Source organism: Salmo salar, chromosome 12 (assembly GCF_965601325.2).
Source record: "Salmo salar chromosome 12, fSalSal1, whole genome shotgun sequence".
Classification (NCBI taxonomy): domain Eukaryota; kingdom Metazoa; phylum Chordata; class Actinopteri; order Salmoniformes; family Salmonidae; genus Salmo; species Salmo salar.
The window spans coordinates 84,756,599-84,782,406 of record NC_138302.1 but is presented as its reverse complement, the minus strand read 5'-3'; the positions used below and the strand labels follow the sequence as shown (position 1 = coordinate 84,782,406).

The following is a 25,808-nucleotide window of genomic DNA, read 5'->3' as shown; positions in this document are numbered from 1 at the left end:
AGTGTTATCCAGTGATGGAAATCCCCGGCTGCTTCCCCTCCTAAGAAAGGGAGCGAACAGATAGACTACTTCTTTGTTGCCTGAACGGACCCTTCCCATTCGTAGTGTCTGAAGAATGTGTACACCCCACCCACACATCAGGCAGGTGCATGGACCCAGGAGGGCCCCCCTATGGGACGCAGTGTCCCACGTGCATGGACCCAGGAGGGCCCCCCTATGGGACGCAGTGTCCCACGTGCATGGACCCAGGAGGGCCCCCCTATGGGACGCAGTGTCCCACGTGCATGGACCCAGGAGGGCCCCCCTATGGGACGCAGTGTCCCACGTGCATGGACCCAGGAGGGCCCCCCTATGGGACGCAGTGTCCCACGTGCATGGACCCAGGAGAGCCCCCTTATGGGACGCAGTGTCCCACATGCATGGACCCAGGAGGGCCCCCCTATGGGACGCAGTGTCCCAGGCTCCATGCTGATCCAAAGCCCACACTTCCCCTCCGCGGCAGAAACGGCAGCAGCAGCACTGGGCTGTCTGTCAGTTAGCTTTTAAATAAGCCCTGTGTTCAGCCCGCATTTCTGCTCTGCCCGACATGTCACCTCCTCTGTGGCGTACCCCGCTACAGGCCTGACATATAGTACAGTACTCCCCCTATTCATCTGGGAAGCACTGGGGACTGTAGGTCTGATCCTGTGTGTCTGTGTGTGTGCCGTGTGTCTCTTTCGCTCCCTTTCCTTGCTGTGTGTGTCCATGCCAGCTGATTGCTATCGTCTCATTATCCCTGGCGAAGTCGCTCTTTCTGTCCCCTCTCTATTTCTCTCTCTATACCAATCTGTTTCTCTCTGTCTCTCCCTCTTCTCTCCCCTCATGACTATTCTGCATCACTCAGTGCTGGTGTCCACTCTGCCTCAGTATGTCCCTGCTTGCCCTCAGCTATCCTCAGAGCTTCTGCAGTGTGTGTGAGGTGAGGGGACTCTAGTTGTTTCTCTGATCCCCTCCAACAGGGGAAACTATAGGCATTTCTGCTGGCCGTGCAGCTCTGTCCCAGTTTCCATGTAGCCTGCCTTCGTCCTGCACGATTCTTGGGCTCCCGCCAGCTCTCAGGCAGCGGTTACATAAGAGCGAACGTTATTTTTTCCCCTGGAATTCAGACTCTCCACTGATGTGTGACCTTCAGCAGTAATTGCCAGTAAAAGTGCGGCGGGGCTGTTTACTGAAAGACTGGCAGTGCCTCGTGTTGGGCGGCGCTGGGGCGAGCAAGGGAGCGTGGCAAGGGAGGGCAGGAGTACAGGGCATTGCACAGCCTACACCTGTTAACTGTTTCAGGGTGGGGGGCACTGTACAGCCTACACCTGTTAACTGTTTCAGGGTGGGGGGCATTGTACAGCCTACACCTGTTAACTGTTTCAGGGTGGGGGGGCATTGTACAGCCTACACCTGTTAACTGTTTCAGGGTGGGGGGCACTGTACAGCCTACATCTGTTAACTGTTTCAGGGTGGGGGGCACTGCACATCTTACACCTGTTAACTGTTTCAGGACCACCTCTGGTCCAGGGAAGACCACTGATGTAATGGTGTCAGACAAGAACAAAGGAAATAATCTCTCTGTCCTCCCCTTTATCCCCTATGATTATCCCCTCCACCTGCCTATTTACTGTACTCTCTAGGCTATAATCTTCCATGCTAGGTGATATGAGGGGGACCAGCGAGGGATGGGGGCCAGGGACGGGTAGTTTATTGCTAGGGTGCCGATGACAGTCCTGTCACTAGACGAAAGGCCAGGCAGGTTATATAAAACAGAAAGAAGGGGGTGGTGTCATTCATCTTCACACCTTGAGACAAGTGCAGAGACCGGTGGAACCTCTGTGGTGGAATCCTTTCTTCTTTCCACTGCTGAAATGTGTCAGTAACTTACAGATGACCTTATGTTTGTAGTGATTCAGCCCATTATACTACTATATACTATACTACTATGTAGTCGACGTCATATAGTCTGAGAAACGTATAAGTGGAACCAATGTTGGCAGTCATGGGTCGAGCTGTGTCTAGGGCTGATGCCAGCAGTTCCATGGGGAATTATTGGCGACCCTGCCCCAGTAACTGTGCGTTCAAGATGGCTCTAACGCCCAGGAAGCGCCGATTCAAACTCGCATTGAATGTCAAAATATATTAGTCACTCACAAAATAGGGAGTTTCGCTGAGCACCTTTCTTAATTTACTCCGGTTATGGCCTATATGTACTTCTAAAAAAGCAACCGGAAAAATGGTTCTTCGGCACCTGAAATGTTTGAGCTGTTGTAAATTTCCAATCTGTGCCTGCTTGTAAATGTTTATTGAAACCATTTTTGGAAGTACATACCGGCCGTAATGGGAGTATTTGAAGATTGTTACTCAGCGAAACTGCATATTTGGTGAGTAACTAATGTATTTTGACATTATAACTCAAGCAGAGCTGTCTAATGGGAGTTTGAATCTGAGCTTCCTGGGCGTTAGAGAGGAGACACATCATACTCATCGTCAACATCTCTAACACAGACACTTGGGCAGGTCGACCCCAGCCTTCAGCTCACTGGAAAATGGAAGACAAATCAGGTCCGATGAGGACCGTAATGAATGTCATTCTCCACCACTCAAAATGTGACGAATGGGAAATACACTGGAAAGTAACTCTATGACGTTGTGATTGAATTGAATTAGACAAGTGAATCAAGGTTGACACATTTGAGCCTTGTTTCCATGCATCATCCTTTTTCCTGTGGATATTGATGTTTTACGTAAAGAGTGGCCTGATAAGGGGAGATTCTTGTCTAGTCTAACAATTACTCAGTCAGCATGACTGGGCTACTGGGTCAGAGTCAACCCCACTGTGATCTGTCTCTCTGCCTTTTCACTTTGCACCATTTCAATGTATCACATCTGTCTACTCCTTCTAAAGGTCCTTTTTAACAAGGTGTTTAAGCAAGAATTTGAGTATGAGTCTGAGTGTCAGCTGAGGTGTTTTTGTTTGTTTGTGATGTTTGTGTTCATGCTTTTTTTTCTCCATTTGCATGTATTATTATGCCCTGTATCACTAATACATTATATATACAAAGTATGTGGACACCCTTTCAAATTGGTGGATTCGGCTATTTCAGCCACAGCCGTTGTGGGCAGGTGTATAAAATTGAGCACACAGGCATGCAATTTCCATTGACAAACATTGGCAGTAGAATGGCCTTACTGAAGAGCTCAGTGACTTTCAACATGGCACCGTCATAGGATGCCACCTTTCCAATAAGTTAGTTCCTCAAATTTCAGCCCTGCTAAAGCTGCCCCGGTCAACTGTATGTGTTGTTATTGTGAAGTGGAAATGTCTAAGAGTAATAATGGCTCAACCGCGAAGTTGTAGGCCACACAAGCTCACAGAACGGGATCGCCGAGTGTTATAGCGCATAAAAATTGTCTGTCCTCGGTTGCAACACTCACTACCGAGTTCCAGTAAGGCCATTCTACTGCCAATGTTTATCTATGGAGATTTCATGGTTGTGTGCTCAATTTTATACACCTGTCTCGGGCTGTTTTTCATGGTTCGGGCTAGCCCCCACCATGCTATAGCATACAATAACATTCTAGATGATTCTGTGCTTCCAACTTTGTGGCAAAAGTTTGGGGAAGGCCCATTCCTATTTCAGCATGACAATGTGCACAAAGCGAGGTCATACAGAAATGTTTTGTCGAGATTGGTGTGGAAGAACTTGACTGTCCTGCACAGAGCCCTGACCTCAACCCCATTGAACGTCTTTGGGATGAATTGGAACGCCGACTGCAAGCCAGGTCTAATCACCCAACATCAGTGCCTGACCTCACTAATGCTCTTGTGGCTGAATGGAAGCAAGTCCCCGCAGTAATGTTCCAACATCTAGTGGAAAGCCTTCCCAGAAGAGGGGAGGCTGTTACAGTAGCAAAGGGGGACCAACTCCATATTAATGTCCTTGATATTGGAATGAGATGTTTGACGAGCAGGTGTCCACATACCTTTGTTCATGTAGTGTACTTCCTTCATGCCACTAAAAGCCATACCTGCAAGTCTGATTTGTCCGTCGTAACCCCTTAGTCCTTCATGTTAAGAAGTGGAATTTCTAATCCTTTCACATAAAAAACTAAACAGTACATTTTTACATGCAAGGAACTGTGCGAAAGCATTGGCATGTGAACACAAGTAGCGTAGAATAGTGATGACACAGACAAGATCTCCAATAACCACAGAAACTTAGCATACTATAGATACGTTAGATAAGGGCATGTTTGTTGTCCCCTTGCTTCTCCATGGCTGGCTTTGAGTCATGCGCTTTTATTACTGTCGGGCACATGACAGGCCAACTGATTAACTGTAACCAGCCAGATGGGCAGGGAGCTTCTTTGCAAAGCGGCATGGCCTTGCATCGGTCTGTTTGCACTGTGAGGCAGGTGACCTGAGAGCTGCCTGAGGTTAATTTGCTCAGGGAGAGTTCTACTCTTTGTAGCAACAACATGACTAACTGTGGTCTAAGCCACACCTTGACTAACCCAGACCTTTTATATATCTATCCAATCAGCTGGCCCCTCCGCCGGCTGAGCCAGACGTTCCTGCTGCAGATGTGAGTTCAACACCCATATTGGCCCTGGGCCTCAGCATATGGGTTGTTGTTGAATATACTGTAGATGGTAGATTGTCCGTCCTCTACGTTGTGGTGACTGCATACCATTACAGTAGTCATCACTCCTCCCCGCTCATCTAGATGGAACAAGTCAAATCCTTCCCCACGTCTTTCCTTTTTCAGGTCCGACTCACCAAAACACACATAACAAACACAATGTTTCCAGCTTGTGGATTTTTTATAATACTGTGAACCGACTTATGTTTGTCCCTCTCTCCCTCCCTCTGTCCATCCCTCCATCCCAGTCCAGTTTCCTGACCCTCTTTCTGCAGGGTTTTGGAACTGCGCGCTGGGTGTTTTTCCACGGCAGATGGGAACATGGGTTTACACTGTGTCCGTGGCATTACTAGCACACAACACTGACTCCATTATGTAACCTGGATAGGGCTGGGTTTTTTCTCATGGTTTGAGTTGTGTTTCTGCCCCTGGCAGCTTCTCGCTACCTTCTGTAATTAACATGGTTTCATTTGTGTGACGACTGCAAAATAACAAGGGAGATACTCGGACCTGTACAGTTTATCGGTTGAAATGTATCCAATATCAAAGGAGTGAGCAGCAATATTTAAGCCTTGTTTAACATTGTTAACGTAAGTGTTTCAAATGAAAATGAATCCTGAGATGTAAAGGGTTTTAAATTAATGGCCTTTTGTTCCAGCAGCAAGCCAACTTATGTTATTAGTTTTTTTTCTCTCGTCTCTAAGCCTGCATGGTTCCGTTCCTACCCCACATCCACCCCAACACACCACCCACCTCCCTCTGTTAACTGCATGATGTCATTTGGCCCAGTTCCCTGCATGTCAGGAAAGTGACTAATGTGCACAGCATTAACACCCCTCTTTTGTTTTGTTTTTGTTTTCCCTAATTTCCTTTTTGGACATGATTTGCTTTCTGCTAACTCACCTCACCCTCAGGAGCTTGACCCCAACCAGCCCGAGAAGCAACTGGAGGACCAGAGGAGGGTAGGTAGAGTCCATTCTGGTCTGATCCTGTCTGGTCCAGTGTCCCCAACCCTGCTCTCTCTGGCCCACCATGGCTGGGCTGGTTGTCTTAATGCACTGATGCACCACTCTGCCCTAGCCTGCAGCCACTCTGCTTCCACAGCATGCCCACCTCCTCACAGGGTTACCCCCCTACTAACTAACTGGACACTGGGTTTGAGTGTCAATGGGTTTCAAGAGGAATATACAAAACTGATATGTATAAATATGAGTTGGAACATTCCGAAGCTCATGCAATACCAGGTATCGATGGAACTGCAGTTTGGATGTAAGTTATCTAAGTAACAGAAGGTTGGGCTACAGTAAGAAGGTCATACCAAGGATGGTTTAGCTATTTTATTTAGAATTTTACGACCCCTTGAAATATAAAAAATATATAAAAAAAATATTTGATGAAAATGTTCATTTGGCCTTACTTCTATTAGCCCATACAAATGCATTGAATAAAAGTTTCACTACATGGAACAACAGATAGTCCCAAAAGAAAATCAAAAGAAAGAAGTGTCTTTCCTATATCTGTGAGATATAAGAAAGATCAGGATTTATTTTATTTTTTTATTAGATTTTTATGTATTTAACCCATTATTTTTGGCACTAAACTGTCTCCATACTGTATATACTTCCATACATTTTTTCAACCGGCACCAGTGGTCTTCAGACGAGTCTTGTGAGGTATCCTAGAACAAAACAACCGACGTGTTCGTGAGAGTATCATCTTCCCACAGAGGGGTCTTAGTGTGTAGCCCAACTTTTTTGGCCGCTACAGACAGAAGTTGGCAGATCGGCTGTACCGACTTGAGACGAGTCCCAAACGCTTGTAGAGCAAAATGGAGAACACTATTGTGTTTGTGACAGTCTCATCTTTACATAGAGGGGTCATACTAGTTTGTAGGCCAAACCGTTCGGACCCTCTAGCTCTGTCACCTTTCACTGCAGATGGGGGAGTGGTGCGGTGGATTGAGATGCATCCAATGTAAAAAAACCGTATATATCTCTAGCTTAAACTGACAGATTTTATGGGGATTCTTTTGTATTATGTTAATTAGATGTCCGAGGGGGCGCAGACATCGACTCTAGGGTTAATCTCATGATGATGATGTAGGCTCCATCCTCTGACATCACCTCTTTCCACCAGGGTGAAGCCCTGAGGCAGATTCTGGTGAATCGTTACTATGGGAACATCAAGCCTGGGGGCAGAAGAGACAGTGTGACGACGTTCATCAATGGTCCTGTCCCCCCTGGAACAGAAGGGAAACCTCGAGCAGGTACCTGTCTGTCTCTGTATCTCTGTGACACTCTGTATCTGTTTGTCTGAACTGGATGACGTATACAGTGGAGTCATTTTGAAACCTATATTTTTTTACTTGTTGTTTTTTACTTGTTATACAAAATATTTTTCTCTCAGCAATTGGATTAGTATAAAATAATATGAATATGTATACATATACAGTTGAAGTTGGAAGTTTACATACACCTTAGCTAAATACATTTAAACATAGTTTTTCACAATTCCTGACTAAATCCTAGTAAAAATCCCCTGTCTTAGGTCAGTTAGGATCACCACTTTATTTTAAGAATGTGAAATGTCAGAATAATAGTAGAGAGAATTATTTATTTCAGCTTTTATTTCTTTCATCACATTCCCAATGGGTCAGAAGTTTACATACACTCAATTAGTATTTGGTAGCATTGCCTTTAAATTGTTTAACTTGGGTCAAATGTTTCGGGTAGCCTTCCACAAGCTTCCAAAAATAGGTTTGGTGAATTTTGGCCCATTGCTCCTGACAGAGCTGGTGTAACTGAGTCAGGTTTGTAGGCCTCCTTGCTCGCACATGCTTTTTAAGTTCTGCCCACAAAATTTCTATAGGATTGAGGTCAGGGCGTTGTGATGGCCACTCCAATACCTTGACTTTTTTGTCCTTAAGTGATTTTGCCACAACTTTGGAGGTATGCTTGGGGTCATTGTCCATTTGGAAGACCCATTTGCGACCAAGCTTTAACTTCCTGACTGATGTCTTGAGATGTTGCTTCAATATATCCACATAATTTTCCACCCTCATGATGCCATCTATTTTGTGAAGTTTACCAGTCCCTCCTGCAGCAAAGCACCCCCACAACATGATGCTGCCACCCCCGTGCTTCATGGTTGGGATGGTGTTCTTTGGCTTGCAAGCCTCCCCCTTCTTCCTCCAAACATGACGATGGTCATTACAGCCAAACAGTTCTATTTTTGTTTCATCAGACCAGAGGACATTTCTCCAAAAAGTGTGATCTTTGTCCCCATGTGCAGTTACAACCCGTAGTCTGGCTTTTTATGACGGTTTTGGAGCAGTGGCTTCTTCCTTGCTGAGCGGCCTTTCAGGTTATGTCGATATAGGACTCGTTTTATTGTGGATATCGATAATTTTGTACCCGTTTCCTCCAGCATCCTCACAAGGTCCTTTGCTGTTGTTTGTTCTGTTGTTAGATATATATACACACACACATACACATCTATATACACACACATATACAGTTCCAGTCAAGAGTTTGGACACATCTACTCTTTCAAGGGTTTTTCTTTATTTTTACTATTTTCTCTGCTGTAGAATAATAGTGAAGACATCAAAACTATGAAATAACACATATGGAGTCATGTAGTAACCAAAAAAGTTTAATCAAATCAAAATAGATTTTATATTTGAGATGATAGCTTTGCACGCTCTTGGCATTCTCTCAACCAGCTTCATTAGGTCATAATGCAGCTTCATAATGTATTTTAATTAACAGGTGTGCCTTCTTAAAAGTTCATTTGTGTAAATTCTTTCCTTCTTAATGCGTTTAAGCCAATCATTTGTGTTGTGACAAGGTAGGGGTGATAGACAGAAGATAGCCCTATTTGGTAAACGACCAAGTCCATATTATGGCAAGAACAGCTCAAATAAGCAAAGAGAAATGACAGTCCATCACACTTTAAGACATGAAGGTCAGTCAAGCCGGAAAATGTCAAGAACTTTGAAAGTTTCTTCAAGTGCAGATGCAAAAACCATCAAGTGCTATGATGAAACTGGCTCTCATTAGGACCGCCACAGGTAAGGAAGACCCAGAGTTACCTCTGCTGCAGAGGATAAGTTCATTAGAGTTACCAGCCTCAGATATTACAATAAATGCTTCACAGAGTTCAAGTAACAGACACATCTCAACATCAACTGTTCAGAGGAGACTTCGTGAATCAGGCCTTCATAGTTGATTTGCTGCAAAGAAACCTCTACTAAAGGACACCAATAATAAGAAAAGATTTGCTTGGGCCAAGAAACATGAGCAATGGACATTAGACCGGTGGAAATCTGTCCTTTGGTCTGATGACTCCAAATTTGAGATTTGTGAGACCCAGAGTTGGTGAAAGGATGATCTTTGCATGTGTGGTTCCCACCGTGAAGCATGGAGGAGGAGGTGTGATTGTGTGGGCTTTACAGGTGACACTGTCAGTGATTTATTTAGAATTCAAGGCACACTTTTAAAGTTTCCTGAAGTGCAGTCGCAAAAACCATAAAGTGCTATGATGAAACCGGCTCTCATGAGGACCGCCACAGTAATGGAAGACCCAGAGTTACCTCTGCTGCAGAGGTTCATTTCATTAGAGTTACCAGCCTCGGAAATTGCAGCCAAAATAAATGCTTCACAGATTTCAAGTAACAGACACATCTCAACAACAATTCAAGGCACACTTAACCAGCAGGGCTACAACAGCATTATGCAGCAATACACCATCCCATCTGGTTTGGGCTTAGTGGGACTATCATTTGTTTTTCAACAGGACAATGACCCAACACATCTCCAGGCTGTGTAAGGGCTATTTGACCAAGAAGGAGAGTGATGGAGTGCTGCATCAGATGACCTGGCCTCCACAATCACCTGACCTCAACCAAATTGAGATGGTTTGGGATGAGTCGGACCGCAGAGTGAAGGAAAAGCAGCCAACAAGTACTCAGCATATGTGGGAACTCCTTCAAGACTGTTGGAAAAGCGTTCCAGGTGAAGCTGGTTGAGAGAATGCCAAGAGTGTGCAAAGTTGTCATCAAGGCAAAGTGTGGCTATTTGAAGAATCTCAAATATAAAATCTATTATGATTTGTTTAAAAATTTTGTGGTTACTACATGATTCCATATGTGTTATTTCATAGTTTTGATGTCTTCACTATTATTCTACAATGTAGAACATAGTAAAATAAAGAAAAACCCTTGAATGAGTAGGTGTTCTAAAACTTTTGACCGGTAGCTTGTGTGTGTATATATATATATATATATATATATATATATATATATATATATATATATATATATATATATTTTTTGTATACAATATAGCTCATCTTTATCAAGGGACCCCACTGTACATCTCAATACCTCAGAATATTAAAGCTTGTTGAAGTGTTCCAGACTCTAATCAGGGTGATGAGTCATGGTTGGTCTCTTCTCCACGCCTGGAGAATAGGAATGAGTTTCTTCCTGTTCACGTTTGTGTCTGCCTGCCTGCCCCCACCATGTCCGCCATTAAGACTTTGGACCCAGGCTCTGTCCCTCAGCATTTGAGCACTCTCCTCTGAATGAGCCAAGCCGTGCTGTTGCCAGGCGACCAGAGAGACGAGCTCTTGATTAGAATGTTTCGTGGAGTGTGGACACCTGCTCCCACAGCCAGAGAGTGGCCCTCTGGGTAACATTATCACACATCTGCGTCCTTGTGTGGCTGGAGCAGGTGTCATCACTGGACAAGGCTAGCTAGTCTTAGCAAAGAAATACATCTATTTTCAAGACATGGAATGATCATCACTATACTTTTGGCATCCTGTTTTTGATTTAGTTTAGAGATCATATCCATCAAGATTCATCTCATTAAATGATAAGAAAATTATGCAGTGAATCAATGAACAGGAAAGAGACAGACTGTCTTCTTTAATCTGCCCGTCTAGCAATCCTCTTGAGTGAGGAAATCCCTGTGAGATGATGGAATTGTACTTTTACTCTCATTTACAATGACAGGTTCTCATGTCTGTCTGTCTGTCTGTCTGTCTGTCTGTCTGTCTGTCTGTCTGTCTGTCTGTCTGTCTGTCTGTCTGTCTGTCTGTCTGTCTGTCTGTCTGTCTGTCTGTCTGTCTGTCTGTCTGTCTGTCTGTCTGTCTGTCTGTCTGTCTGTCTGTCTGTCTGTCTGTGTCTTTCTTGGTCTGGCTCTTGATGACTATCTGCCTGTCTCGCTCTCCCCGTCTCTCTCTCCCTGTCCCTCCCCAGTGGTGAGTTCAGGGGCGGCCGCGGCCCGAGGGGAGCTGACCTTGCATGAGGTCCAGTGCCGTCTGGATAAAGAGGGTGCGTCCGACCTGGTAATTGACCTCATCATGAACGCTACGAGCGACCGTATCTTCCAGGAGAGCATCCTATTGGCCATCGCCCTGCTGGAGGGCGGGAACACGGTCATCCAGGTGAGAATTAACCTGTGCTAGGGGCACAATGTGATATGAGTAGAACATGTTAGAGAAGAGGTAGAGTGGGAGAGACTGGGCCCAGAGGAGGAGAGCAAGAAGTGGAGGCAGAGCAGGAACTAATGGTCTGTCTGCTGGGAGAGGTCCAAGCTCTAAGCTCTGAGTAGCTCCCCAATGCGTCACTACCTCCCCTCCTCTCAGCCAGCCAGAAAGGGTTGCTGTGGCAACAAAACCAATTACTTCTCTGACCGCACAGCAAGGTTAAGAGAGGAACATGGGGATAGTGGTGGGGAGCGGGGTGGCTGATTGTTGGGCAGTTACGTTTTCTTACTTTGCACCTGCGTTTTTTGAGTGTGTGTGTATCTCTGTGTGAGCTAATGCGTTAACAGGCCTGTTACGTAATAGGGCTTGTATTTGTATAGTGGTTTTACCTGATGAACCGTGGCTTGGCTTCCCACTGCACAGGCAGTTTACTCAAAGGAACTCACATATGACTCCTGTTATATAACTACAGCATGTCACTGGCTGAATAATGCAGAGACCACAGAGCCTTATTAACTGCGTCTCACTGTGCAGTATGAACAAGGGGAGGAGGAGCAGCCCTGGGAGCCAAATGTTCTAGACAGACCAGACACCTGTAGAAAACCACACCCTAGTTTGTAGTCCTCCATCCCACATATCACACACATACACACCCAGGGCAGCTGTTTGTATGTAGATCTGTGGAGTGTTTTGGTCAGGTTAGGGTTCAAAAGGCTACATGTCTTCCTCTTTTCCTGATAGTAGATAACAGTGTGTGTGTCATGAGTATGTATTTCTTTTGGCATTGTGGCGATGCGCCCTGTGAAGTTTGGGTTAATATTTGCAAAGTCATCTGTGTGTGTGTGTGTGTGTGTGTGTGTGTGTGTGTGTGTGTGTGTGTGTGTGTGTGTGTGTGTGTGTGTGTGTGTGTGTGTGTGTGTGTGTGTGTGTGTGTGTTTGGTTGGTGGTTACCAACCTCATGCAAAAGTGTTCATTCTGAAGAGTTTCTGACTGCAGTGTGAGAGAGTTGAGCAGGGGAATTACTGCCATTACTCATTAAGACTTCTATTGTAAGGGGATCGCTGGTCCTCATGCCTTTTTTCGTTTTTAGTTGAAGCATAATTTACTCCCACTCTTAAACACCATTATGCTGTCCTGCACACCCACTGGGGCATTGGAAAGGACCTCCCTGCAGGAAAACATTACAGGTAGTTGTCAGGGAAAGAGATTGGCAGGATAATGTATTATATGGAGGGGGTGGAGGTGGGGTTCTCTCACTGTAGCCAAGGAGCCTGCACAACTTCACACAGGGCTTCTTGCTTTCATAATCCCAGATTGTTTTTTCACTCACAATTTGCAGGGGACAAGTCAGCTTTGTTGCAGGATCCCGTATGGTGCTGAGTGAATCATATCAGCAGTCGCATCACATTTCTGTCTCTTAGAAAATGCTGAACCTCTCTTCAATTTTTGGTGGTAATCTGGGGCAGTCGCCGGGCCAACGAGAAAGAGGGAGGGAAGGAGGGAGTAGTATGAAGGGCCAGTAGTATGAAGGACGAAAGGGAAAGAGCTGAGGTGAGCTGCAGCCCTGAGCTGTATGTGCCAGCCCTGCAGGGGGAAAGAGGAAGTGCGTTATTGAAAACAAAGATGATTTATTTATATTTGCACACAAGAACATACAAAACAATTTGATAAGAGTTTAAAAGTCAAAAGAAAGGGCCTCCTGAGTGGCACAGCGGTCTAAGGCGTCACTACAGATCCGAGAGACCCATGAGGCAGCGCACAATTGGCCCAGCGTCGTCCGGGTTAGGACAGGGTTTGGCCGGCCGGGATGTCTTTGTCCAATCGTGCTCTAGCTACTCCTCTGGTGGGCCTGGCGCATGCACGCTGACACGGTCGCCAGTTGGACGGTGTTTCCTCCGAAACATTGGTGCGGCTGGCTTCCGGGTTAAGCGAGCATTGTGTCAAGAAGCAGTGTGGCTTGGCAGGGTTGTGTTTCAGAGGATGCATGGCTCTCGACCTTCTCCTCTCCCGAGTCCGTGCGGGAGTTGCAGCGATGGGACAAGACTGTAATTACCAATTGGATGTCACGAAATTGGGGTGAAAAAGGGGTAAAAAGTATTTTTTTTAAAGGCAAATGAAAAGAGCATGTGCAGGAGAGGTAGATAACACAGAGATGTGTCAGGCCCCTCCCCCTTTCAAAATATTATATAATACAAATAAAACAGAAAAAGTATCCAGATTTTTAAGACTAAGAATATTATTTTGCAACCCAGGCAGGCTAAGGCTGTAGTATTGAGCCAACCAACCCTCAGGAGCACGGAAGCAGAGGCTTGTACTGTACATTGGCTACTGGTGGTCACCTGTATGGAGATATCTATCACCTGTGGCTAGTCCCGTTCAGAGCCTTAAAGTCAATGTAAGGCTCTGCTCCAGAGTAGACATACAGATAGGTCAGACAATAGTGACTACTGCCAATTGGATTGTGACGCTCCTTGCTCTGTTTGAAAGGCTCTCTGACCTACGCTGGAAATTGATGCCCACACTATTGGCTATTACAGCACTGGCAGTGGGCAGAACAGCCTGCAGGCTGTGGTGAGGTCATTATGCTGTTTCAAGGGATAACTAACTTGATTCTGTAGAAACTCAAATTAGGTCATTGTTCAGTATTTGACTCTTTTTAATTGAGTCTGAATTGATTGTCCTTTGCATGATGGAACACTGTCTTGAACAAGCTTTCTGGTCCACTATTGGTTATTATCAGTGCTCAAAGGCCAAACCGGCGTATATTCTATTTTCTTCTTTGTCTTGTGAGAGTGATATAAAAAACAGAACTTCTTAGAAAACCCATCCCTTCAGGCCTGTAGGTTCGAGAGAAAAGTATAAATAGAATTGTCAGAGGGAGAGGGGGTGTTGGACGGGAGGCTGGAAACTGACCTGTCATTTCACAGAGCTAGCAGGTCACTCTCTGCAAAAAAAAGGGGAAGCTCACACTGCTGGTGTTTTGACACATGCGCAGATCAAATACACCGCTGGAACTCCGATTAAGGTGTTCCTAAATCCAGGTGTTTTAATCGGCGTATGCTGATTAAGACCTTGTGGCAATTAAGAGAAGAGTAAGGTGTTTACATGACTAATGCCATACTCGGCCTACTGCCATAATCAGTTTAATATTGTGTTTTTAGTGTGCATGTAAACGCACTCACTGTTCCAAACCCCCCTACAATTCCACCATGCTGATGGAAGTGGCTGGCAGGGGTTGTGATTGGATACTGGGTGGTTTATTTGTTTGTTTTTCTATCCTCTTATACTGTATGTGCCCGGGCCTTGTGTGAGAGCGGGTCTCCGTGGTTACTGACTGGTGGGCACGGTACGGTGCAGGAGCCCTCCAATGATTACAGCCACAGCTGTGTCGCTCACTGAGGAAGGGAGGGAGGGAGTGCGGGAGCCTGCGATATAAATAGAGCTTACATAACTGCCCCTTGTTGATGCCAAGAGCCAGCATAGCAGTGAAGGGAGAACAATAAAAAAGAGAAAGAGAGGAATGCAGAATGACCTTGTTTTTTTTTATGGAGGAGGCCCCTTTGCCCAACATTGGGGAGAGACAGAGACCATAGTGCACTCAGTGGGTCCTGCAGGTAGGGTCTAGTCTGCTGCAGAGAACAGGATAAGCTGGTGGTTTCCTGGAAGAAGGAATCAGCAGGTTGATAGTGCATTTCAAGGGCCCAGGGATAAATAAGCTCACCATCACAGCCATGCTGGTGTAAATTACACTTAGCAATGCCCAAGTACTATTGAGTATCATGTAGTAATTACACCTTAATGCCTAGTCTACACTCTTAGAAAAAAGGGTTCCAAAAGGGTTTTTCGGCTGTCCCCATAGGGGAACCGTTTTGGTTCCAGGTAGAACCCTTTTTGGTTCCATGTAGAACCCTCTGTAGAAAGGGTTCTACCTGGAACCAAAAGTGTTCAGCCTGCAACCAAAATGGGCTCTTCAAAGGGTTATGCTATGCGGACAGCTGAAGAGCCCTTTAAGGTTCTAGATGGTACCTTTTTTGTGTATAATAAAACCCCTCAATTTTCCCATAGAGAACAATGTCAATCTTCCTTCCGTGTTGTGTTATTGTTGCAGACTATGACATGTTGTTATGTACCCAAGATATAGATTAGAAACCTGTTCCAGATAATTGGAAACTGATAGCCATTAAGTCAGCAAACTGACAAGTTCCTTGATATGTGTAGATGGAACAACAGGCAAATTGCCCTGACAGGGTTTTTCCTTAGCAGGCTCTGTTCCTGCTTGTGCTGCTGCTGCTGCTACTGTTGCTGCTGCTACTGCCGCTGTTGTAGTTGCCTTGAACATAAGGCAGGTGTTGGCATAATGATGGTCATCCAAGTGATCCGAGATGGAAGTACTTGTTTATGGTCACAGTCATGAAGGCTTCCCATTCAAACTAGGAACTGTTTTTTAAAAAGTTGCTTTCTGGCAGTTTTCCCCTCTGTGTGGCAATGTGGGTGGAGGTTTGCCTGGTTACATAGCCACTGTTGATTTCTGATCCTAATCACTATCAATGAATGAGCCTGGTGTTGTCAACAAGGTTGACTTAACCTTAACCACGTACACACCACATACACACTTCGAGCAACTCTGGTGCTTAAAAAGTAGGGCAGGATTTTCCTCCACTTCTTTCCCTCCTTTCCTCCCCTGTTATCTGATGTAACAGGCTCAGTGCTGGTGGCTCCCTCCCTTCAACAACTCAGCTGATTACAGGCCTTATGTAAGGAGGGATAATAAAGGGAAAATGGGACAGGATATACCAGCCTGTAGCACATGGAATACAAAGTTGTAAATTAGTTTGCATACTTTCACTTGATGTTTTGTTTTGGTTATATTATTGCTAAAGTACTTGATGCTGAATGTGCTGTTGACATACTTCCTGTAAATGTTGTGTACCCGGCTGGGATTGCTGTGTACCCAGCTGGGATTGCTGTGTACCCGGCTGGGATTTCTGTGTACCTGGCTGGGATTGCCTGGCTGGGATTTCTGTGTACCTGGCTGGGATTTCTGTGTACCTGGCTGGGATTGCTGTGTACCTGGCTGGGATTGCTGTGTACCTGGCTGGGATTGCTGTGTACCTGGCTGGGATTGCTGTGTACCTGGCTGGGATTGCTGTGTACCTGGCTGGGATGGCTGTGTACCTGGCAGGGGTTGCTGTGTACCTGGCAGGGGTTGCTGTGTACCTGGCTGTGATTGCTGTGTACCTGGCTGTGAACCTGGCTGTGAACCTGACTGTGTACCTGGCTGTGATTGCTGTGTACCTGGCTGTGATTGCTGTCTACCTGGCTATGTTCTCTGTGTGAATGTGTGTACAGTGCAGCCTGCCCTGCACGGTACCAGTAGAGTTGTGTCCCTGGGGCAGAGAACAGATGGCATGATTTCAGGTGAGCACAGGGAGGGTTATGTAACAGAGCTGCAGAGAGAGAGCCTCTGGCTGCATAACAGGCAGGCAGGCAGGCAGACAGACAGATAAATAAGACAGGGGAGATGTGGTCAAACGGAACAACAAACATGCTAGACCTTTAAGCTGTTTACCTTGTATTTGTTAAATGGGAAATGTGCATATGTAGATAATCTGACAACATAATCATAATACGTCACTATGAAAACCTCTAGCTACCAATTCCCTTATTAACACAGAATTAACTGAAACAAAACCTCTTAAATCTGCAACATTGACTAGTTCTTCTTGTCCAATTCCAGAAATCCTTCTTCATGCGTCTGACAGGGGAAAACAAGTCAGAGATGTTCTTCAAGGTGTTCTATGAGAGGATGAAGCTGGCCCAGCAGGAGATCAAGGCCACTGTGACTGTCAACACCAGCGACCTGGGTAGCAAGAAGAAGGACGAGGAGCCCCCAGACAAGGACACGCCCACCGCTAAAGGAAAGAAAGGTCAGGGGTCAAGGTATCAGGGCTGGTGTGAACAGCATCCTGGTCCTGTCAAGTGGGACAGTCAATATAGTGAATTTACTACACTCGGAAGATGGCAGAAATCATAAATCAGTCATTCACAAATACTTAGTTGTTTGACACTGCAGTGCAAGCTGGGGCCTGATGATGAAGTTCAAGGTCTGTGACAGCTCCAGCTCTGCTCCTGTGTACACTGTATAGTGAGACTCTCCTCTATGTTACTCTGGTGTCCCCTTCGTTGTGAGTGTCTCTTATTCCTCACGTTCTTCTTTTACCAGGGAAGGTGGTGGCTATGGTTGCGGTTGCTGCGGTGACGGAGGAGGTCAAGGAGCAGCTGGTGGAAGCGTCCACGGTCACTAAGAAGGCGTTCACCACGTACCGCCGTGAGGCCGAGGCCGAGGAGCACCTGGCCGCCGCCGAGTGTCAGGGCCCCGCCAGCACGCCTGATGACCAAGAGGGGGAGATGAGTGTCATCATTACCATCATGCAGCCCATCCTGCGCCTCATGCAGCTGCTGTGTGAGAACCACAACAGGGAGTTGCAGGTTGGTCAGCCACACCACCAGGGGCACTACTTGTGGTTTACGATACACCAGTTAGTTATGAAGGGGGGCTGCAGTGGTTGCTCAGGCCCTATGGCACACTTACAGTTTCAGTATTGGTACATTTCCATCACCAGATCGTTATACAGAAATGAAACCAGATGGTGAAAATAGACATTATTTGTTGGAACAACGTGATGCAACTGTTTCCGTATCTGATAGTGCTTGGTCTGGTTTCACTACAAGGACAAGTGTGTTTGTGTTTTTAAATGGGGAGGTTCAATATCTCAGACAGACATTGAACTTCCCCCACTAACATACTCTGTGGACTAAGGTCAAGACTCCACATCATTGACAGATAGCTGGATGCTGAATCACCATGGCTCATCATCAGTTTTGTGCACTGCATTTGGCCTGTTTGGATTGATCCTGAGGCAAACACAGCAGGCTAAGCTAATCATGGTTTAATCTCATTGACATGTTTAGACACATGAGTTAAAGATGCATCTCATCTGTAAATAATCCAGCCATTGATTTAAACTTGAATAAAATTCTATTTGATTCGTCACATGCTTCGTAAACAACCAGTGGCGTGTATTCATGGATGCCAAGGGAAGCCAGGCTTCCCCAAAAAATGTACAAAAATAAAATTAAAAATAAATATTTAGTCTCTCTTTTTTTCACAATTTTTCTTTAATTCGCAAGAGGCTGAATGTATCTCACAGGAGAAAGCATCTGAGCGAGCGAAACAGCGCCCCTCTGTCTCTAGGTGTAGACTATCTATATGATGCTGTCTGGTCCAGATGAGTATGATATTGTTCCTGCATGTAGTATTGAAGGCAAGGGAAGCCAGCGAGCATTTGTCCTCCCTTAATAAAAAAAAAAAGCATAAAAAATGTGCCAATCAATGTTGACCTAAATTGAGCAAGCTCAACTGTGAATGGTCCTGGCACACCAAAAATAAGTGTCAAGGGAAGCCAGCTTTGAATTTGGCGTCACTCCTATCAAATCCCATACTTAATTGACAGAAAAATGTGAATTGTTGCATCTAGTTGTGTTGTCCTCCGGTGGCTAGCTAGCTAGCTAAAACTGTCCCGTTCCTAAATTAGCCATCGATGGAAATAGGGATTTGGACTTGTGGTTTTACTTAATTCTACTCACGGGCCAATGATTATAACGGGGATTCTGATCCAACGATTAATTCATATATTGTTGTGCCCTGGCCTGAGAGGATGAAAGTTCAATTTGGAGCTAAATGTAGAAAGCTAATGTTAACTAGCTAACGTTGACCATGAATGGAAGTTAGGCTTTTGAGCAAGCATTTTAGCCAGGTACAACAAAAAATAAAAGCGTGTACTGTATGACAGAGTGATAGACTGTTTTGTCAACATGAAAGAGATGGCATTGGCATTTCTCTACAAGTAGGGTGAGTCAACATGTTTTTCTACTTGCACGAACGAGCATGCACACACACAGAAATCGGAACCATGGACAGCCACGTCATATTTAGCTTATGTTGATTGGACTAAATCATTTAAAAAAAAATTACTGTATTAGACTAAGCAGAGGTGATTTGATGATGTTGAAGATGAAATGGTGCTGGAGCACCTGTTTTCTTTAAGACTTGCAGTAACTCTTTGTGGTTAAAAATCAATAGTTGTCTATTGGTCCGAAAATGTTGGAAACATTAACTTGCTTGACCATGCTATAGGTCATGTAACTGGTTGTTACTGTACATGCAATATGCGCTGTGGACTTCACTGGACAAAGATTGCTATCCGGTTTTGTGATAAAAACAAAGGTGTGGTTGAATTTATTCTGCCACTGTGTCTTCTTATTGTCTCAGCCTTTAGGCCTACTGTATATATCACGGTCGCAAGGCATATTAATGAACAGGTTATAGAGCAAACAACGGGGGGGCTTCCCCAGTGATTTTACCCATGCACTGCTAACAGGTGTCGACTAACAGTGAAATGCTTACTTACGGGCCCTTCCCAACCGTGAAGAGTGAAAAAAAAACTAAAACGCATAATAATAAAAGTAATAATAAATACACATTGAGTAACGATAACTTGGCTATATACACAGGCTACCAGTACCGAATCGATGTGCAGGTGTACGAGGTAATTGAGGTGGATATGATAATACACAGTAGCAGCAGCATGTGATGAGTCAAAGCTAGTGCTAAAAGGCTCAATGCAGATAGTCCGGGTAGCTACAGTTGAAGACGGAAGTTTACATAATTCCTGTCTTATGTCAGTTAGGATCACCACTTTATTTTACGAAAGTGAAATATCAGAATAATAGTAGAGAGAATTATGTATTTCAGCTTTTATTTATTTTATCACATTCCCTGTGGGTCAGAAGTGTACACACACTCAATTACTATTTGGTAGCATTGCCTTTAAATTGTTTAACTTGGGTCAAACGTTTCGGGTAGCCTTCCACAAGCTTCCCACAATAAATTGGGTGAATTTTGGCTCATTCTTCCTGACAGAGCTGGTGTAACTGAGTCAAGTTGGTAGGCCTCCTTGCTCGCACACACTTTTTCAGTTCTGCCCACAAATCTTCTATGGAATTGAAGTCAGGGCTTTGTGATGGCCACTCCAATACCTTGACTTTGTTGTCCTTAAGCGATTTTGCCACAACTTTGGAAGTATGCTTGGGGTCATTGTCCATTTGGAAGACCCATTTGCGACCAAGCTTTAACTTTCTGACTGATGTCTTGAGATGTTGCATCAATATATCCACATAATTTTCCATCCTTATGATGCCATCTATTTTGTGAAGTGCACCAGTCCCACCTGCAGCAATGCACCCCCACAACATGATACTGCCACCCCCGTGCTTCACGGTTGGGATGGTGTTCTTCGGCTTGCAAGCCTCCCCCTTTTTCCTCCAAACATAATGATGGTCATTATAGCCAAATAGTTATATTTTTGTTTCATCAGAACAGAGGACATTTCTCCAAAAAGTACGATCTTTGTCCCCATGTGCAGTTGCAAACCGTAGTCTGACTTTTTTATGGGGTTTTTGGAGCAGTGGCTTCTCCCTTGCTGAGTGGCCTTTCAGGTTATGTCGATATAGTACTCATTTTACTGTGGATATTGTCACAATCTCCTTCGTCAGACGATAAAGAAAAATCATTGTCGGACCAAAACACACCGGGATCATGTGTATTCATCTTCTTCATTTAGGAAAAGAAGGGAAACCAAAATAAACACGTACACAAAACACAATGACGCATAACAGGCTGGTAAGGCAACTAAGCTATACCTAGCACAATCTCCCACAAACTCCAAACACAAACACATACGTAATTATAGGACTCTCAATCAGAGGCAACTAGAAAACACCTGCATCCAATTGAGAGTCCAACACCCAATACCTAAACATAGAAATACTAAACTAGAAAGAACATAGAAATACAAAAACATAGAACATAACCCAAAACCCGGAAATAATAAATCAAACACCCTTCTAAACAAACCACCACCCCGAACCACATAAAACAAATACCCTCTGCCACGTCCTGACCAAGCTACAATAACAAATAACCCCTATTACTGGTCAGGACGTGACAGATATAGATACTTTTGTACCTGTTTCCTCCAGCATCTTCACATGTTCCTTTGCAATTATTCTGGGATTGATTTGCAATTTTCTCACCAAAGTACTTTCATCTCTAGAAGACAGAACGCGTCCTTCCTGTGCGTTATGACTGCTGCGTGGTCCCATGGTGTTTATACTTGCATACTATTGTTTGTACAGATGAACGTGGTACCTACAGGCGTTTGGAAATTGCTCCCAAGGATGAACCAGACTTGTGGAGGTCTACAATTGTTTTTCTGAGGTCTTGGCTGATTTATTTTTATTTTCCCATGATGTCAAGCAAAGAGGCACTGAGTTTGAAGGTAGGCCTTGATATACATCCACAGGTACACCTCCAATTGACTCAAATGATGTCATTCAGCCTATCAGAAGCTTCTAAAGCCACAACATCATTTTCTGGAATTTTCCAAGCTGTTTAAAGCCACAGTCAACTTAGTGTATGTACATTTCTCACCCACTGAAATTGTGATCCAGTGAATTATAAGTGAAATAATCTGTCTGTAAACAATTGTTGGAACAATTACTTGTGTCATGCACATAGTAGATGTCCTAACCGACTTGCCAAAACTATAGTTTGTTAACAAGAAATGTGTTGAGTGGTTGAAAAACGAGATTTAATGACTCCAACCTATGTGTATGTAAACTTCCGACTTCAACTGTATTTTGTTAACTATTTAACTAACTATTTATCAATCTTATGGCTTGGGGGTAGAAGCTGTTCAGGATCCTGTTGGTTCCAGACTTGTTGCATTGGTCCTGGATGGCAGGGAGCTCGGCTCTACTGATGTACTGGGCTGTACGCAAATGCACCGCCTCTTAGGCAGAGGGCAACTATAACAGGCAGCCTTTTTAACATAGCACATTAATCATTTATATTTTCTAATACACTGCGTTCACAATTATTAGGCAAATTGTATTCCTCGGGATTACTTTTATTGTTGAACAAACACAATGCTCTCAGTCAATCCAAAATGTTATTGAACCTCAAACCTGAATGTTTAACAAAGGCAAAGTGAGTTTTTTCTTTCTCAGGGAAATATATAAGTGTGCACAATTATTAGGCAACTATTAGTGTGCAGAATTATTAGGCAACTAAATTACAAAAATAATTTCTCTCAACTCACTTGTTTATTCTCAATTTTTAGAGTAAGTGTAACAGATAAGTAACACAAAATGACAATTATATAACATTTTTGCCCTTTCAAAAATATTCAGTGACCAATATAGCCACCCTTATTTTCAATAACTGCCATGAGCCTTCCATTCATGGAGTCTATCATTTTCTTGATCTGTTCACAATCAATTTTCGCTGAAGCAGCAACCACAGCCTCCCAAATACTGTTCAAAAAGGTGTATTGTCTTCCATCACTGTAAATCTCACGTTTGAGAAGGGCCCACAAGTTCTCAATAGGATTTAAGTCAGGTGAGGAAGGGGGCCAGGTCATTATTCAGGCATCTTTGAGGCCCTTGCTGGCTAGCCAAGCAGTGGAGTACTTGGATGCATGTGATGGAACATTGTCCTGCATCAAGATCATGGCCTTCTAGAATGCTGAGGACTTCTTCCTGTACCACTGTTTGACGAAAGAATCTTCCAGAAACTGGCAGTAGGTTTGGGAGTTGAGTTTCAGTCCATCTTCAACCCGAAAAGGTCCAACTACCTCATCCTCAATGATAGCAGCCCATACCAGTACCCCTCCTTCACCTTGCTGGCACCTGACTCAAAGTGGTTCCCTGTGTCCATTACTGATCCAGCCACGGGCCCATCCATTTGGTCCATCAAGATTCACTTTCATTTCATCTGTCCATAAATCCTTTGAAAAATCTGTCTTCATCTTGACGCTTCAACTTGTGAATCTTATTCAGTGGTGGTCTTGTTTCAGTCTTCTTGACCTTGGCCATGTCTCTGAGCACTTGACACCTTGTACTTCTGAACACTCCAGGTAGGTTGCAGTTCTGGAATACGGTGGCACTGGAAGATAATGGGTTCCTGGTAGTTTGACGTTTAATTCTTCTCAAGTCTTTTGCAGTTAATTTGCGCCTTTTCTTCCCCATGCGTTTTTTGCGCCCCAGTTGACTATTTGCAACAAAATGTTTGAATGTCCGGTGGTCACACCTCAATAGTTTAGCTATTTAAAGAGTGTCGCATCCGTCTGAAAGGCATTTTACATTTTTGGCTTTTCAGTGTCAGTTGAATTAGTTTTTTGGCCCATTTTACCTGAGGTAATGAGGCTGCCTAATAATTATGCACACCTTGATATAAGGTGTTATTCACTTTCGCCACACCCTCCCTCATTACACAAATACATATCACCTGAAAATGATTAAATCCAATAAGCATTCAAGTTTATATGGTTTGGAGTTCGAAAATGTGAATAGAAACAATGATAAGATCAGAATAATCACTTGCCTAATTTTTTTTATTTTTTTTTTTATCTTTATTTTAACAGGGAAAACAGACTGAGACCTGGATCTCTTTTACGGCTGTGCCCTGTGTAAACATGTTGACATGTACAGTTTTAGGCATACACACAAGAACATTTCAAACATACAAAACAAAGACACAATTCAACAGAAACAATCACAGACAACATCATATTGATCCTCCATAAAAAAATGTAAATGGGCAAGGGACACCAGAGTGTCTAACTTAAGTTGGATCTGCAGTTTGTTCCATAAATAAGGTGCAAAGGAACTAAAGGCAGTCCTACCCAACTCTGTGGAGACCGCAGGAGTCTCTAATGTAATCCACATCTGTGATCTGGTTTTAAAATTTGTATATCTAGTGGAAATTAATGATGATATATATGGAGGTAGTTTTAAAAGAAGCGCTTTATAAATAAACAAGAGAGCATGTTGCTCTCGCCTCACAGATAGAGAGGCCCAACCCACATGTTGATATAGGATACAGTGATGAGTTTTGTAACTATCACCCGTGATAAACCTGAGTGCACAATGGTAAATAGCATCCAGTGGTTTTAATGTGTTTGCCGATGCATGCATATAGATAATATCACCATAATCTAAAACGGACATAAAAGTAGCCTGCACAATTTGTTTTCTATTTACAAAGGACAGACAAGCCCTGTTTCTGTAAAGGGACCCTATCTTGAATTTGAGCTTTTTTCCCAATTCAGTAACATGTTTTTTAAAAGAAAGCTTATCATCTAACCATACCCCTAAATATTTATATGCAGAGACCTGTTTGATTTGAGTACCATCCAAGCTAGTGATTACAAAAGTGTTTCTAACTGAGAGTTTAGACCTAGAAAAAAACATGACATTTGTTTTCTTAGCGTTTAAAACAAGTTTAAGCTGTAAAAGAGACCCCTGTAGTATCCTAAAATCAGACTCCAACTGCATTAAAGCTTGGTCCGCTGTTGGAGCAATAGAGTACATCACTGTGTCATCTGCATATAAATGGAATTTACAATATTTGACATCATCACCAATGTTGTTTATATAAAGTGAGAACAATAGTGGGCCAATTATTGAACCCTGAGGCACCCCTTTAAGTAACTGTAAGGAGTCAGACTTGACCCCATCGACCATGACGGCCTGAGTTCTATCTTTAAGATAGTCATAAAACCATCGGCAGGCATCAGTGCCCACTCCTATAGATGACAGCTTACTCAAAAGGATAGCATGGTCTACAGTGTCAAAAGCTATTGACAAATCTACAAACAACGCAGCACAGTGCTTTCTATCATCTAAGGCATTTGCAATATCATTTACAACAAGCATAGTGGCCGATGTGGTACTGTGTTTAGATCTAAAACCAGATTGATTGGTGCTAAGAATACTGTTAGCAGAAAGAAAAGACTGTAACTGTTTGTTGACTATAGATTCTAGGATCTTTGCCAGACAAGGGAGCCTAGAGATGGGTCGATAGTTATCCAAATCACTACCGTCACCTCCCTTATGTAATGGCAGAACAAAAGCTGCTTTCCACACCTTAGGGATAATTCCTGTGCTTAATGTTAGATTAAAAATGTGTGTCACTGAACCAGCAATGATAGGTGCAGCACACTTAAGTAAGAACGGGTCTAAATTGTCAGCGCCTAAGTATTTCTTAGTATCAATGGCACACAGGGCAGCTAGAACCTCTGCTTCGGTTATTTTCTGGAAACTAAAAACAGGGTTACCATTTTTCAGAGTAACGGTTGAAAAGCAAGACGAAAAATCAACTAACTGGCCAGTGCCACAATGGCCACTTTTCCTTTCAAATAAAAAACCAGCAGAGATGAAATGCTTATTAAAAGCATCACAAATATCATTTTTTTCACTTAGGATACAGGAATCTGAGGTAATTTGCTTAGGAAGAGAAACAGCAGAATTCCCCCGTTTCAGTGAATTAACGGTTTTCCAGAATTTTGCAGGATCTCCTGCAGAATCTGTCATAGCATTAAGGAAGTAATTTGCTGCAGTACATTTATTTCTCAATTGCCTAAAAAACAACCAATCAGCTGGAGTACCTGTTTTCCTCGCCAAGGCCCAGGCCCGATTCTTTTGCAGGAAAAGACCTGACAATTCAGGAGAGAACCAAGAACT

The 25,808-nt window shown here is 43.9% G+C and overlaps 1 protein-coding gene across 5 annotated transcripts in view; it reads left to right on the top strand.

The window, feature by feature from the left end:
* LOC106565749 (inositol 1,4,5-trisphosphate-gated calcium channel ITPR1) overlaps window positions 1-25,808 on the top strand; it is a 166,046-nt gene that overhangs the window by 73,196 nt on the left and 67,042 nt on the right. For 4 of the 5 annotated variants that reach the window (XM_082959369.1, XM_082959366.1, XM_082959367.1 and 1 more), the window contains 4 exons: window positions 6,804-6,933; window positions 10,933-11,120; window positions 16,900-17,089; window positions 17,386-17,651. In XM_082959369.1, the coding sequence (XP_082815495.1) occupies window positions 6,804-6,933; window positions 10,933-11,120; window positions 16,900-17,089; window positions 17,386-17,651 (774 nt within the window). Of the gene's footprint in view, window positions 1-4,568; window positions 4,611-5,584; window positions 5,630-6,803; window positions 6,934-10,932; window positions 11,121-16,899; window positions 17,090-17,385; window positions 17,652-25,808 lie in introns of all 5 variants that reach the window. The other variant, XM_082959368.1, reaches the window with a different exon arrangement.